At 47.2% G+C, this 16,644-nt stretch overlaps 1 protein-coding gene across 3 annotated transcripts in view; it reads left to right on the top strand.

Moving 5' to 3' along the window:
- afg1lb (AFG1 like ATPase b) overlaps nt 1–16,644 on the top strand; it is a 28,830-nt gene that overhangs the window by 1,706 nt on the left and 10,480 nt on the right. For 2 of the 3 annotated variants that reach the window (XR_014639084.1, XM_084483919.1), the window contains exons 3-7: nt 1,420–1,477; nt 1,614–1,745; nt 1,999–2,126; nt 6,416–6,515; nt 9,920–9,978. Coding sequence is in view for 2 of the 3 variants with exons in the window: in XM_084483919.1 (XP_084340045.1) it covers nt 1,420–1,477; nt 1,614–1,745; nt 1,999–2,126; nt 6,416–6,515; nt 9,920–9,978 (477 nt within the window). In the remaining variant the exon portion in view is untranslated. The remainder of the gene's footprint in view (nt 1–1,419; nt 1,478–1,613; nt 1,746–1,998; nt 2,127–6,415; nt 6,516–9,919; nt 9,979–16,644) is intronic. The other variant, XM_084483920.1, reaches the window with a different exon arrangement.

The raw sequence follows: 16,644 nt of genomic DNA, 5'->3' as shown, positions 1-16,644 counted from the left end.
GCCTGGTTCACATTCACACACACACATACGCATGGGCCAACTGGTGTTATGCAGTTCTTCTATGTTGAATCGGGTCAGACTGCTGTCCTCTTGGTGCCTGTTATCTCTATGAAAGTGCCGCCATTGTCCTCTGCTAACTGACCAAGTCTGTACACTGGGGAGTACACTTGACTTAATATTGACCCAATGCGGCCCAGTTTTGCAGATGGCCGACCAGACAATGGTCCATTGTTCAGACAGAGAAAAGCCTTCATGTCGGATCTGCATTGTTTACTTTCACTTTTTGCATATTTTTGCGATGGATTCTCACAGTTTGCTGTTCGCCGGTGAGGCCCAACGTCTGAGAGACAATGTTGAGAATACACCAGGTTGCTGGAGTTGTCCCAGCCATGTCCTTGCGGCCTGGCATTGAACCCCATGGTCAAGTCATGCTAAACTTAACCCCCATCACCTCAGTGCTGGACTGGGGGGCGAGAGAGATTGAGGGAAGGGGTAAGGGAAAGAGAAAAAAGGGACACCTTTGTTTCTCTGTTGTTACTTTTTGAATTATTCGTCAGTCATCAGATACTAAGATATACCGTCGCATTTCATCACCGCATTATATTACTGTAGCGGTTCCAGGTTGTTCAAAACTAGAGGCAGTGTCATCCCTTTTGAGCTGCAGCATGGCCATTTAGAGTGTGTGTGTGTGTGTGTGTGTGTGTGTGTGTGTGTGTGTGTGTGTGTGTGTGTGTGTGTGTGTGTGTGTGTGCGTGTGCGCGCTGTCTTAAAGCCAGGGCCTTTTATATTGTGTCAGGAGGCAGGCAGCACAATGACTTCCAGCAGCAGCTCAATGCGAAGGCACCGTATCACAATTAGCGGTGCGAAACAGGGTCCTGCACGGAGAAACCTACTCCATCCCGGCACAGCCTCATCCCGTCCTCCACTGTTTTGTCTGACAAATCCCTCCATTGTTCGTGCGATGATGCTTTTCTTTCGTGGGAACCCCAGGCTTGTCTTGTTGATTAGATGCCCTTTGTCTCTCCTGTCCTGCAGTGGGCCGGTCTGGAGAACTGCGAGAGTCTCTCACTCCCTCTCTCTCTCTCTCTCGCTCCCTTTCTTCTCTCCCCTCTCCCTTCGTCGTGTCTTAATGCCTCAGCATACTTCCCCTTATTAAACGCCCCAGCCCTTCTCATTTGTCAGTGTATATATCACTGCTTATATATTGCCTAGTATTGTGTCATGGGCTCTGGGTATCAGACTTGTGCTACAAACACACAGCACACACATTAAATATTTAGGGTTTTACCTTTTTTTCTTTCTTATGGGGTCAGTGTGTGGGATGAGTTTACTCAGCCCTGTTTCTAGTTATTTTTTCTTACCACAGTGATGGATGTAACATGTATATAATGTTTATGTTTCACCTCCCCTATAAACCAGCAAGAAACACCTCAGCCACCTCCACCACCAAGGGGGCTTTACATCCATGGAGATGTTGGTAAGAAAGTATTTGGAACTCTACACACACACACACACACACACACACACACACACACACACACACACACACACACACACACACACACACACACACACACACACACACACACTCTAAAATAAGTTAATATGTGAAGTTTTCTGTTTGTTTTATTTCACTCTGTCAGGCACTGGCAAGACTATGCTGATGGACATGTTCTACTCCCACGTAGAGAACAGTCGCAAAAAGCGAGTGCACTTCAACTCCTTCATGTTGGACATTCACAGAAGTAAGCGTGACTTTTCTGGAAGTGTCTGCGCTAGTCAAAGCGTGGAGCCTATATTTCCCAACTAGTTTGTCCTGACTCTCTGCATAATTGTCTGCGTGATGCGTATCTGCGTGTGAAATTACTACTTACTACTTACTACATTCTGTATTGTTAGGTGGGGGTGGGTGGTGGTGATGGGGGAGGGCAGAGGGAGGATTGCTTACCGATGCAGGTGTCCTTTAAGATGTGCCTGACGTTTGTGTGGCACTTAAAGGGATTCATCGGCGGAAACAAAGCCTGCCAAAACGAGGGCGAGGGAAAATGTTCACCTACGACCCCATATCGCCGGTTGCTATGGATATCAGCAGTGAAACCTGCCTCCTGTGTTTTGATGAGTTTCAGGTGAGTGTGTGTGTGTGTGTGTGTGTGTGTGTGTGTGTGTGTGTGTGTATATAAGTGTGTTATTCAAGTGTGTTTGCCTGCTCTCAAGCAGGTGCATGTAAATGAGCTAACTAGGATTTAACAATGCAGACAAAGATGTTTATATGCATATTGAAATTGTGAGCCACACAATTTCTAGAACACACAATTTTCAAACACACCAAGCTTGGTGTGTTTGTCTGTTTGCTAGGAGAGAAAGGCACGTGTAACCCTCGACAGAACTTTCTCAGACATATGAACTCAGGTTGAATGTTTCGTACATTTGGTCGCCTCATACTGTCAGTCAGGTTATACAATTGAACTTGGAGATGGAATTAAGATGAAAGTAATTATTTGTAACAGATAATAGATATTATTGAATCATACCGAAAGTCAATTCACTTTTCACTGTAGCGTCTTTTATTATCTTTAATGCATTATAGCATTTCATGTCTTTTGAGCATATTAAAACTGTTGCTATTCTCTGTGCAGTATTACTCTCTGAGTGAGAGCTTATTTCTGTCCTGTCTGTCCCATCTGAGCATGACAACCTGATGCTTCTATGGTTCTTTGGGCAATGACGAACAGGGATGGGGACACCTAGTGGCTGGCCTGAGCATCGCAGCTATCGATCGGTTGCACAGAATTAGTAGTGAAAGATTAGATCCACCAGTTTCTTTACCGAGGCCCTGACAAGGTGTGATTGTAGGGAACCCATCACATCCTCTCCAACTGCTCTCTGTAGATTGAGGCTGACTAACTCTGTTCTGAGTGCGTGGTGTGATGAGCGTTCCTGCGTTCGGTCTCAGTGGTAGGGTGTTGTCGCTGTGGCACAGTTCAATGTATTTATTTAGGATGTTGATGCCACTAGATTAAAAAAAAAAGAACTTCCCTTTGTTTAATGAAATAACTTCAGTTGGAAAGATGGCCCTTATACCTCCCAAACTATAGAAGGTAAGGGCCAACAAAACCCAAGTGATCCACAGAATAAACTGTAATTACGGGACCGGGGATGAGTTTCTTTTTATCCTTCGCCTCAGTCCTTCGTCTGTGCAGATGCTTACAATGAAGACTAAATAATCATTGATACGGACGGTTTTACTTTGTCGTAATGAGGGGAAAAAAAACACTCTTGCATAATATTTTGTGGTGAACAGAAAATGGTTACCGGTGTTAACGGAGGCTTTCATAAATGTTGTTTTTCGTCAATGTCCGCAGGTCAAAGGTCAGAGCCGGGAAGGGGAGGCAGAGTTTCGGGGGGGGTGTGTGTGTGTGTGTGTGTGTGTGTGTGGAGGGGGGGGGGCTCTCTGCTACGCATCTGCCAGGATCAAGAGCGGCTCCCTTTCATCCTCTTTCTTTCACGTTTTAAACTGCGCCACGACTCTGCGTCTCCCCATTGATTTTGTTTTTGTTTTGCCGTGGCGCCGCTGCTTTTCCTTTTTTTTTTCGTCGCTCCTAGACTGTTGCCGCCGGTGAATGGAAGGCACCAGAAGCTGCCATGCGTGCGTTGTTTGTGATGCATAAACAAGAGGGTTGGTGAGGAGGCCCGGTTTGGGGGGGGGGGGGGGGGGGGAGCAGGGGAGGGGTCGCAGGGTCTATACCAATCAGCATCCTGCCCCACTCAGCCATGCAAATAAGATGGTCTGGGTATCAGTCGCACTCCCCGGCTCCTTTAAGTGAGTGGAGCTAGAAAGCGACTGGCGGTGGCGGCGGGTCAGATGGATCTTATCCTCTTAAATGCTAATGACATTTCTCCATTCTCTTCATTAGCGCTGTGCCATTATCAGTAATTTGTAGGACCCCCCCCCCCCCCCCCCCCCACCCACACCCCCACCGCACCCCCCCCTCCCCTCCTCTTTAGCACACACCACTCTCCCTCCTCACCACACACACACACACACACACACACACACACACACACACACACACACACACACACACACACACACACACACAGAGAGAGAGCACTGCTAATGAATACTTTGCCATTGAGAGATCCGAGATGGAAAGATGGAGTTTGGGGCCAGGGGGGGGGGGGGTGGGGGGGGCAACTGAGGAGCGGGGAAGTAGGGTGACAAGGAAGCTCTCGAGCGGCCATTGTCTCCGTTGGCCGGCAGTCAGCGCGCAGCGGCTGTGCAAAATTGCTCATAGGTTGTGTACATAAAGAGGTGTAACATCAAAAGAGGCTTAATTTGGCCCCCGCGGCATTGCGGACGGCCGCACCAGGAGTAATTGGATGCTCATTTAAATATTGGTGTTGGCCGGGGGGGGGGGGGGGGGGGGGGGAGATTGCAGCGTTATTTTTGTCTTTGGCGAGTGCTTTACGTTGTCTCTCTCCCTCCTCCCCCCTCTGTCCTCATTCTGTGGGCTCCCCCTCAGCTCGCTATCAATATTGCTCCTCCAAGTATGCCCGTTTCGAGGGCACATGAATAAACAAATCCAGGTTGTATGAAAGGTCATTTTTAAATGATTCTTTTGAAATTAAAAAAAAAAAAAAAAAACTGGCTGGAGGAGGGGACATAGATCCTTGGCTTTCAGTTGATTCTCATTACACACACACACACACACACACACACACACACACACACACACACACACACACACTAATTTGATGCCCCCTGGCCACCTCTCTCCAGTGAAATCAAGGCTTTTACACGCATGTTAATACGAGTGTTTGTGAGGGCAGCAGGGCTAATATGCACCGTGAGCACACCCTCCAGGGGCTGAAAAGCAGCATATGCTGTGGGCATGGCCCTCCGGAGAGCTCGCTCACACTCTGGGGCGCTTGGTGACAAGAGAGAAGGGGGGGAGAAGATCCTGGATAATGTTTTATTCCACGCACTCGCTTCAGTGCATTTACATTTACATTCAGGGTATTAAGCAGCCTTTTTTATCCAAAGCGACTTTAAGCAGCCTTTTTTATCCAATGTGACTTACAATATATATCGCTGTCGGTACAGTAAGGATTTTCATAGAACCAAATGCAAAGGACTTACAATCGCTAGGTGAACCCTTTCCCCGTATACAACAAAGATAGCTAGGGTAAGATGCAACACAACTAAGTACTGGAACTAAGTACGACACGCAATAAGTCTGTACATTAAGTGCCAGGACGTACAACATACAGTAAGTAGGAGGGGTGGGAGGGCTGTGCAGGGTCGGTGAACTCTGAACAGGTGAGTCTTTCGCAGAAGCTGGTGAGCGACTCTCGGGCTCAAGTGCAAAGCAAAAAGCAATACAATCTTTCTTTATACAAAAAAATAATAATAATAAATCAACACCAAATGGAATGAAATTTTACCTCTGACTGTTTCGACGTGTGGCATTGCTGCATCACAAAAGGATTTTATGTTTCCATTGAACTGTTTGTTCTACTTTAATTATGCTGCAGTCCAATCCAAGGCAGGCCGCGTGCGCCTCTCCAAAATACTGTACAGGCAATACTACAATACAGACGCCCTCTGCACCGCTCAGACCCCCTTTCACCTCAGGGTGAAAGAGAACGACGAGGGTGACCACACAATGATGAGCACCTCCGCAAAAAACGGAAAGGTCGCCACTCTTCATGTAAAAAGCTAACGGCTGCAGGCTGCGGTGCCGTCATAACCCCCCGCGCAAAGCGGGGGATAGGAAGACCACAGCAGGCTTTTGGAATGAGTTTTAACTTCATATACATGCACAATAGGTGCACGTGTGTCCTACACTCACACACACACACACGCACACCTTTATATGGCCATCTGCGACGGTACAGTATGACCCCTGTCTGGATTCACATTGGTCCAGTTTCATTATTCTTTTCTCCCTCCCTCTCTTGTTACCTCGCACGCTCGTCCTCGCCCTCTGTTTATTTGATTAGCTCAGCCGTCGCTGGTCCTCCACAGACAGCCGCTTCATGACATCCGTGCGTGTGCGTGTGTGTGTGTGTGTGTGTGGCCAGTTGCCAGTTGTGTGTGTTACAGTTTGTGTGTGAATAGACATCACCGGACATAAAGACTGGAATGAGCGCATCTCAATGGTGCTAATCAACATGGAAAAGGATGTTAATTCTCCTTTGCAAGCTTTGACCCTGGTGCGTGCGTGCATGCGTGCGCGCACACACGCACACACACACACACACACACACACACACACACACACACACACACACACACACACACACACACACACACACACACACACACACACACCACAGTTTCAGTGTATTAACAGATGAAAAGGATGAAAATCATGTCTTTTTTAACTCTTACCTTGGTTCTTTTGTCCGTCAGGTGACGGACATCGCTGATGCCATGATCCTGAAGCAGCTGTTTGAGACCTTGTTCCGGACAGGAGTGGTGGTGGTGGCCACGTCAAACAGACCCCCAAATGGTACTGCCAAGCACTGTGTGTGTGTTTCTGTGTGTGTGTGCCTGCATGTGCATCAATGTGTCGTTCCGAGCTGTGCCGCGGCATTTGTCGTCTCATGGTTAGTGTTGCATTACTGTACAGCACTATACCAATAGGCATGCTTACTGTGTTGCTTACCTGATAGTATGGATGGTGGTCTTGTTTGGCAACAGGTGTGTGGTGGGTTCAATCCCCGTCTCCGCCAAGTGTTTTGGAGTCCATGAGCGAACTGCTTCCAACAAGCTGGCTGTGGCCTTGCTTTGTGGACACCACCACTGGCGTTAGTGTGTGAGAGACGAATGTGGCCATTGAGGTCAGATCAACCGATGTCATAGAATGTGAAGAACCCAACTTCAGGTGGAGCAGAGGCGATGGCTTCATGCTGAACACATTACTTTCACAGAAACCAGTTTGACCTGTTTGTCGTGGTTGTAGCTAGGGGTGGGACAAAATATCGATGCGGCGATATATCGTCTCCCTTCTTCTTGCGATACGAGAATCGATACACTGCTGCTAAATATCCATATACATACATATTTCTTTTGCATTTCCATGCTTTATTCATGAAAGGTTAGACGGGAAATATCAGCCCAGATATCAATATTTTGATTTATAAAATAAGGCGCTCCAAACAGATTTCCCTGCTCCTCAAGGTGGCGCTCAACACATGACTGAAGGAAACGGAGGTTAACCAACCAAAGACGAGTAACTGAAGAACTCAGTTTGGACCCTGAATAAAGACCGAAATCCAGCACCTTACCTTTTCACAGTCATTTTGTATTCATCGTTAGACATATATCGTGATGTATCGTTATAGGATTGTCAATATATACAATATATTGATTATTGCGGAATCGCTGTGTCGTGATATATCGGTTATCGTCATCGCGGGCCACGCATGGCGCTTAGGTTTTCTGTTTCACTTCCCACGGCCCCTCTGACATCCTCCTGCCATGTTGGCAATCCTGCAGCCTGCATTATTCTTATTGTTGCTCCTTCTGTTGCTCTAAAATCAACTGCAACTCGGGTGCAATTTAAACTGCTTTAAACGGTACACATTTTCTATTTTATCCTTCATGCCGTCCTAGTGTTTGGGGTGAATTAAAGCCCGCTTTTTTTTTTTTTTCCCCTCGCATCGCAAGCACATGAGCAATCGATGACGCATCGGGCGTCAAACGAGAAAACGGTTCAGGGCGGTGCGACCGAGGACCGAGGCGACCGCCGGGCGACCGCAAAGAAAACAGCCTTGGAGTGGCCCTGGAGTGTGGGGCCACGTATCCCGGGCGCAGAGCGCCGGTCCTTTGACGTTAAGCTACAGTGAGGAACAAAGCAGTGCACCGGGCTAACTTGATAGGGATCCTTCTTGTGTTTTAATTACGCTGATAATGGAACACTAAAAGCCTCCAGAGACAACCGGACATGAAAGGAGCCTTGGTCCCCCTGTCTTTGCTGATGTTGAGGAGAGGCTATCAAAAGGCCCTAAAGTAGGTTATCTGATTCAAGGGCTTATTTTTCTTCTGCTATTTTGTGTGTGAATGGAATCCATTTATTGACCGCTTTGCTAGTCACTGTGGACTTTCTAAGATTGAGTCAGTCTAAACACACACACACACACACACACACACACACACACACACACACACACACACACACACACACACACACACACACACACACACACACACACACACACACACACACACACAAAACATGCACACGCGTGAAACCCTCGCTCATCAGCACTTGAAGCCAGCCGACCCTGTGCAGCGTAGAGACGTGGATGGGCAGCGCCTCCTGATGATGTCTGATGACACACACTGTACCTGGTGACCATAGCGGTGGGGGGGGACTGCGTTATCAATGCCGTGGGACTGATTGTGCATCTGAGTTACGTGCACCTATCGGTGTGATTGTATTCACAATCCATTCTTTTCCAATAGTGTTAGTGTGCTGCAGAGTTGGGAAGTCTTTGTTGTTGCATTCCCTCTAACAGACATGAGATTTAACTGGAACTCAAACAAAGGGAAGAGAAGTGGGAATATATACATGTGTGTATCACTTCTCATCCCATTGTGTGAGTGCTAATTCATCTATCATCCATATAAGTTGGAGTCTTAAATATCGTTTAATGCAATATTTATCAATTGTTCACTTACCATCACCCGATGGATTCAGGCAAGGAAATATTGGAATTGACAGGAGGGCTGTGTGGAAATGAAGGTGTTTATACCATTGTATTGTGAATTCCTTTTCTTTGCAAAGTGAATAATTCAGGTTGTTTATATAAATAGCTGGTTATTTTATCTACAGGTCTAATTACACAAAGGTATTTCGTTTGTTTAGTTCATTGACCTGTCAATTGGTTTAATCCAGGTCACTTCCTGTGTGCCTATATAAGGCTGGTTGTTCTACTATTTTGAGTCAGTCGGTTGAAAGCAGTCTAGAGAGTAACCAATTGGCCATCTCTCAGTGACCCAGAAAGAATGTATATTTTGTTGATAGCCGTTGATGTCTGTTCGAGCAGTGGTACAAGATGTATGGAGACAGACCACAGTCAGTTCAGCGATGATGGTTGTGATAATGAGGATGACGGAGCCATCTCTTGAAGTCATACATCTTCAGTCTGTTGAGTTGGTCACAGACCTGTGAGTTAGGTATAACCGCTGATACACGTATCACGCACACAAAACACAATCCATCACGGAAAATCAACTTTCCAACAAACTACTTACTTCCTTCTCAGCTTTGCTGCTTTCGTTAGCTTAAGCCCAAACATCAACAACATCCACTTGTGCACATTTGCAACTCTAAAGACCCCAGGCTTTTGTGCGCGCGTGTGTGTGTGTGTGTGTGTGTGTGTGTCACACACCTTTTCTGTATGTGTTCGTGCATGTTTGTGTGTGTGAATCCCTATCCGTTTTATCTGTCTATCAGGGATGCTACTTCAGATGTAATTTGTTCCAGCAGAGCTAATTGAGTTCTCTATTCAGGCAGCCTCTGTGGACATTGTCCTTCCTGAAAAGGCGACAGTCCTTTCTGCCGCCACCATTGTTTGGGAATGTAATGAATTTTATGTCGCCGCCGCTGCCGGTAGAGAAATCCATTTTTCTCCCTCTGGTCCAATGCTTTTGTTCCCGCCTCCCCACCCATGTTTCAGTGCATCAATAGCCACTTTATCTCTGTGTGTGTGTGTGTGTGTGTGTGTGTGTGTGTGTGTGTGTGTGTGTGTGTGTGTGTGTGTGTGTGTGTGTGTACGTGTGTACGTGTGTACGTGTGTGTGTGTGTGTGTGTGTGTGTGTACGTGTGCGTGCGTGGATGGTGGGGTGGGGTGGCGTTATTAGGAGGCTAAACAGCACCTCTAATTCAAGCCCACCCCTCTCTTTCAGATCTGTACAAAAACGGACTTCAGAGGGACACCTTCCTGCCTTTCATCGGCGTGCTGAAGGTACACACAAAGTCATCCCTCCTTCACTCCCTTTATTTCCAAATGTATTCATTTGTTTATCACCCACACACGCCGTGCTTACGCACACATAAACACACACACACACACTCTTTACATTGCACACCTCTGTGCCTCTGTGTTCACTTTGCTGTTCCCCGGGTTTGATGTGATCCTGTTTTTCCTCGTCGGACGCGGCGGACGGTGTCACAAAGCTGTCTTTGATCATACAGCGCGCGGGGAGAGGGAGAGCGGCAGCGGGAGAGAGGTAGAGAGAGCATAGGTTACACCAGTGAAAGATGGGCAGGCGAGCAGAGCAACTGAGCCGAGGCACTTGCATTTCAAAAGTGTGTGTGTGTGTGTGTGTGTGTGTGTGTGTGTGTGTGTGTGTGTGTGTGTGTGTGTGTGTGTGTGTGTGTGTGTGTGTGTGTGTGTGTGTGTGTGTGTGTGTGTCTTTATCGGAGGGAGGGGGTCCTGAGGCTTGCAAAGCTGGCAAATACACTACTTTGCAATTTAATTGCATTATTGTAAGCAGGTAGGACCATTATCCTGCCCGCATCCCAGATGATCATTGATGTGTGTGGAGTGATCGCCATGATACATAATGGCGGCTTAATTTGTGTTTGTCATGCATTTTGCAGGAGACTAGGCGAGCATTCTTGGGCTTTTATAGCTATTTAAATATCAAAACGGTGGAGGCATTATCAAACTATGGCATATTAGTCAGATCAATGAGTAATAAAAAAAGAGCAAGGTAACGCTTATTAGCACGCACGCACGCGCACACGCACACACACACACACACACACACACACACACACACACACACACACACACACACACACACACACACACACACACACCAGTAGTCCCGTCATGTCATCACACTGCAACAATGATGTGATTAGCCCTAGCTACTATTGGACCTATTTTAGCTATTTACAGGAAAAAAAGTATGCCAGTGAAGAAGTTTCAAATTCAGTACGTTTTTAATTGACGTTTCAGTTAACATGGAATTGTATCTTTAGAATAAGAGTAAATGAATAGGTTAACTTTATTAATTAGGTTTATTTATCCAGTAATAGCTTCTACTGTCTTAAACGGGTTTTCTAAAGAGGAGTCTCACTGGGGTCTCTTCCTCCAGACCCCATCGCTAGAACTGTATTCGACAAATAACAACAAAAATCCCACAACCACACAGATGACCAGGCAGTGAACACCGTGGACGTCCCCGCAGGGGAATGTAAAGTCACTCCCTTGTTACCACCAACCTCCTCTAATCCCCCGCCCCATCAGGGTCCTGAATGCCCCTCTCTGCCCCACACTGCCTCCTCTCATTCAGGGCCCGTGTTCTCCTTTGTGAGGCCATCTGGTTGCGAGGTCTTTCTGGGGGTGCAGCGGGCCTCTGTGGTGGCCCTCCGTTCTGCGGCGTTGGGCCTGGGTGGGGGTCGGACGGTGGGTGGGTGGGGACGGAGACGGGTCACCCCATTAACTACCTGACCCCGAACAGATTGAATTAAACCTGGCAAAGGGACCACTGGCCCTACGGCCTCCTCTTGGTGTGTGTGTGTGTGTGTGTGTGTGTGTGTGTGTGTGTGTGTGTGTGTGTGTGTGTGTGTGTGTGTGTGTGTGTGTGTGTGTGTGTGTGTGTGTGTGTGTGTGTGTGTGTGTCGGTCTCTGCGTTGGGGTGGGAATGAAAAAAAAAAAGAAAGTGAACGCAGGCCCTGACCTCTCCTCCCACCATCACCTGGGTGGTGGTTGGAGGCTAATCCCCGTCCATGGGCTGGATGTCTTTATGGATCTATTGACTTCTGATTAGACAGGAACTCTTTGCTCATGATGCCCCTCCCTCCCTCCCTCCCTCCCACCCTTCACTACATATCCGCCCTATCAACTCCCCAGCCTAATTTTCAACCTATTAATTTCCCCACCAAAACCTTGAAGCATTACTTGTGGATTTTCAACCTGGAGCCTATTTCCCATCCGTTTGGGTGTAAGTGACTGATGCAGACAGCACTCCAGCTATTGCAGCCGCGAAACGGGCTGCACTGTAATCGGATGGGGTAGTAGCGTCAAAAAGGCCTCTCAAATACCTTGTTTTTGCAGCTGACAGAATGTTGGTGTCTGACAACATTATGAAAGGGAAGCCTACTGAGTGAAACTGTATTGTCTTAAAGGTCCCATGACATGCCACCAGGTGTGGGTGTGATTAGCCGTTACAAGCCGTTTTGAAAATCGGGCTCTTGATGACATCACAAGACGGCGTGTCCACCTAGATGTGTGACGGATAGATGAGCAACGTTTGCTACGGTCCACTGGGTAGGCTGGTAGACCGATCTATCCGTCACACATCTAGGTGGACACGTGTGATGTCAGAAGAGCCAGATTTTCAAAATGGCTCGTAGCGGCTAATCACACTCACACCTGGTGGCATGTCATGTGACCTTTAACTTCTCACTTGATCCAGTGTGTTTGTTATTGTCTCTAACCAGGTCTTGCTCAAGGAAAAGGCTTTCGTTGAACTCTTGCACTCTTAAGGGTTGAGTGGTTGCGGGACATGTCCCTCTTGTCATTGATATCACCAAACGTGGCTGTCTGTAGTCCAACACTACACACTACACTACACACTGTGTATGGTGGCATAAGTATGTAAGACTCAAGTTGTTTGAGGTTGTTTTTGTGAACTATAAAATAGCAGGGAGGGATAATTATGTGAATAAAATTGAATTAGTCAAATCAGGCCTACTCTTGATTTGTAATATCAAAAATATAAAAATATATGGGCCATTGGGCCTATTTTTGCCCTCAATGACTGAAGCTGTTGGTTGTAATTTGGCTATGTTTATTTTCAGCTACAATTGTTCTAAGAAAAATTATGACACAAGACCAAAAGTGATTCCATTTAAAATGCATCATGGTATCACTGTACCGCAACGAACAGTAGCACACCGCTCAGTTGAAACAAGGCATACGACTGAGCGGGTTCGTTGGTTCTCGTAGTGGGAAGGGCTTGAGGGGATAAACCCTCCCCCCGGGCTGCTCCACAGCCAGGGCTCCTGCTTATTGGTTCATAGCGCAGCCAGGGCTCCTGCTTATTGGTTCATAGCGCAGCCAGGACTTATTCTTATTGGTTTATAGCGCAGCCAGGGCTCCAGCCTACTTGTGAATAGACGTTGACGCGATTCAGATCCCTCAGCTAGTCCCACCCACTCAGAGGAGGACTTTCCTCCTCTCTCCCATTGAACCCCATGTTATTCACCGGCCGCCAGTAGTGCCCGAGAAATGAATGGGAGTCAATGGAGGCTGAGGGAGGAACGTCCTCCCTGAAGTAATATTCAATAGGCGATAGTGGGTGCTAATATCCCTTCACCCAGGGAAATGAACATTATATATACAAAGGCATTAAAGTAGTCATATATAAGGGCATTAATTCATTACAGTAGTCTGGGCAATCTACACTTTTTATTCTCAACAATGTTAAGGAGGATCTTCCTCCCTCTCCTCATTGGAGAAGCCTCCACTGATATAGAAATATATAAAGTAATCCTTTTAGGCTAATTCAAACAAAAAAAAGTAGGGAAGACGGCTCTCAAAAATGGTGTTTTAGAACGTTTGATGTGGATGTGATCTCCTGCCTAGTTGAACGTTTCATTCCACTGGTATCGATTGGAATGTCAACGTCAGTTCGATCATCACTTCAGCAAGCTCTTTACAACCTGTCCTTGTGCCCAAGGTCCCAATTCCAGTACCCCTCCTCTCCTCCCATCCCTCTCCTGCCCATCAAAGCCATCCAACGATTTTCATGTTTACGTCGAAATTTCGAAATATCAGAATGCCTCTCAAGCAAAAGGTTATCCAGTGCCACTCTCTGAAGGCTGTGCAGAATGGGGATTGTGTAGATAGACAGTGGCTCCCTGTGCACCTCCGCTCCTCTCTCAGACCTCCGCAGCCGTCCCCTGGCTTGGCTTAAACAAAGTATTGTTTATCTGCAAAACCAAAGGTTTATTACAAAGGCAGCCATTTTCAATGTCCCTGAAAGGGGGTTTCGGGGGGGGGGTTGAGAATGAAACATGGCGTCAACTTTGATTCATTGAGTCTCGTCCCTCCGGGGCTCCTCTGTGGGCCGTTGTTCTCCATCGGTGTGCCGTGTCTACTAGGCCTCCACACAACAGGAATCTAAAAAAAAAATAGGATGAGAGGGAGGAAAGGATGGGGGGAGGGGGGCTGAAGAGGGGAGGGGAATGTGAACGAGACCAATTTTGGTACTCAGGTCTGAGGCCTTGGGCATAAGGGTGCCTTGTTGAGGCGCCCGCCGCGGACCATAAGTTACAAATCGATGGGATGTTGATATTTGATGACTGCCATTGTGCCGCCGTGGCAGTGGGGCGGCGAGACAATGGCTGCGGGCGGTACACCTCGAGGGCAGCGCTCTCTGCCTTTTGTAGTGGCCTCGCTGCTGCGGCTGCTGCTCCACAACAGCACTAACCATTTGGAGAAAAGGGACAAATCCATTTCTCTGTTCCAGTGTGTTTGGGAAATAAAATGTTTCATCCGTGCAGCGTTTGTGTGGCCGTGTTACAAATTTCTCTCGGCTGATTACGGCCAGGTGTAGCGTGTGTGTGTGTGTGTGTGACGTGTGTGTGTTCCACATCATTCATCCTTGAGCGTGGGTTTGTGTCCCGGCGGGTCCGGTGATTGTGGCCTGAGGTACACAGCGCTATGATTCTCCTAGCGTCTTGAGGACGGGTCCCAGTGTGTACTGCTGGAACTAGTAGTAGTTAGTAGTACTAGTTGTAGGATGGCACACGTGCATCCCATCATTTCACATCACCTGTGACGCGTTATCTCAGCCTGGTTTTGTCTGTCAACACCTGGTTTCTATCAGACTCAAAGATCATTGTGTCCTTTGACCGAATAGAAGCGTGACCGTTGCAACGAAATGCAAAGTTGTTGTTTTTTCTCTATGACAGCTTTGATTGTACCTGTCATTTGTAATAATCTGTAAAAAACAATAACGCATTTTGATAGGCCCCCATCATGCAACTAGCATTAAGCGGGCATATAATTATGCCAGATAACCACTCGATTTCTAATATTGCGTTAAAGGTCCCATGGCATGACATTTTCACTTTATGAGGTTTTCTAACATTAATATGAGTTCCCCGAGCCTGCCTATGGTCCCCCAGTGGCTGGAAATGGCGTTAGGTGTAAAACGAGCACTAGGTATCCTGCTCCGTCTTTGAAAAAATGAAAGCTCAGACGCACCAATTTGGAATCTGGCCCCATATGTCGTCATAAGGGGCCAGGTTACCGCCCCTTTCTCTGCTTGGCCCGCCCAGAGAATTTGGCCCACCAATGAGACACTGAGCTAGGACCGTGCGAGCGCCACATGTGTGTGTGTGAATACACACACTGTAACGCAAGTGTTGTACACTTCTTTGTTATTTGTATAACTGTTCTGCTGTCGGTGTTATGGTGCATAACACGCGACACAATAACGCAAGCTTGCGTAAAGCTCCCATTTGATGAAAAGACTAGACTGCGTCGGGTTCTCTGAGGTCTCTGGTATTTCCACAACGAGATTCGTAGTGGGGGTTATCTCAGCCATGGTTGAGAAGGAATTGGGGGAAAGGAACCTTCCTTTCCCCCAATTCCTTCTCAACCATGGCTGAGAATAATATTTTATTATTATTATTATTATTATATTATATTATATTATATAGATATCTATATAATATGATATTATTTCGATGTAGAGCTCCAGGACTCCCGCCGGAGCACCCGGAGTGTTCTAGAATATTTACAGAACACAGCCAAAAGCTGTGTGGTGCCTCCGGATGATATTATGAACGCATGGTACCGTGGCCACAACCTGCTCAGGGCCACATTCCCACCCTCCACCTTGACCCGCCTCTAAAAACGGCATGTTTGTGGAGAGCTCATTGTGGGACTGGCTCGTAGTGGCTGTAATTCTGCACCAAGGCTGAATTTCTTGAACGTCTTCAAATACTGTATTAGGGGCCCACTAACACCTATATAAAAGCATCCATAAAGTAGCATGCCATGGGATAGCATGCCTTTAAATCAACCTTTTTCCACACTTTCGTTTTCATATGGGGGGTCCTGGATCACAAAAGGCAGCCCTCATGCTCACAAGATGTTTCCCTAAGAGGAGCAGCTGAGGCAGGGGGAGGTTGTGAGAATGACCCCTTGGAACAAACTCCCGATGGCCCAAGGTGGTCATGTTTTAAGGGAACAGATCATTAGGTGCAATTAGAGTGTGCACATTGTTATGTAGTCCCACCGCCACCTCCACCACACTGCCCAAGAATGAATCAAATCACTGGAATACATCCCCATCTCTCTCCTTTTTGCTCTCACTCATTCTCTCTCTCTTCCTTTTTGCTCTCACTCATTCTCTCTCTCTCTCTCTCTCTCTCTCTCTCTCTCTCTCTCTCTCTCTCTCTCTCTCTCTCTCTCTCACACTCACACTCACACTCACACCACACACACCAGCTCCACAGTGAGTAAAGACACTTTGATGTCAGGAGAGTCGTCCAGGACTTTGCCAGCATAAAGGCACTGTTTTAAGCTCTCATTCTATTCTCCCTCCCTCTCTCTCTCTCGCTCTCTCTCGACCCCTGCACCCCACTTTCCAACTCCCCCCCC

This window comes from Micromesistius poutassou, assembly GCF_964030765.1.
Source record: "Micromesistius poutassou genome assembly, chromosome: 19".
Taxonomy (NCBI): Eukaryota; Metazoa; Chordata; class Actinopteri; order Gadiformes; family Gadidae; genus Micromesistius; species Micromesistius poutassou.
The sequence above is the reverse complement of the archived record's forward strand: the minus strand, read 5'-3'. Positions and strand labels throughout refer to the sequence as shown.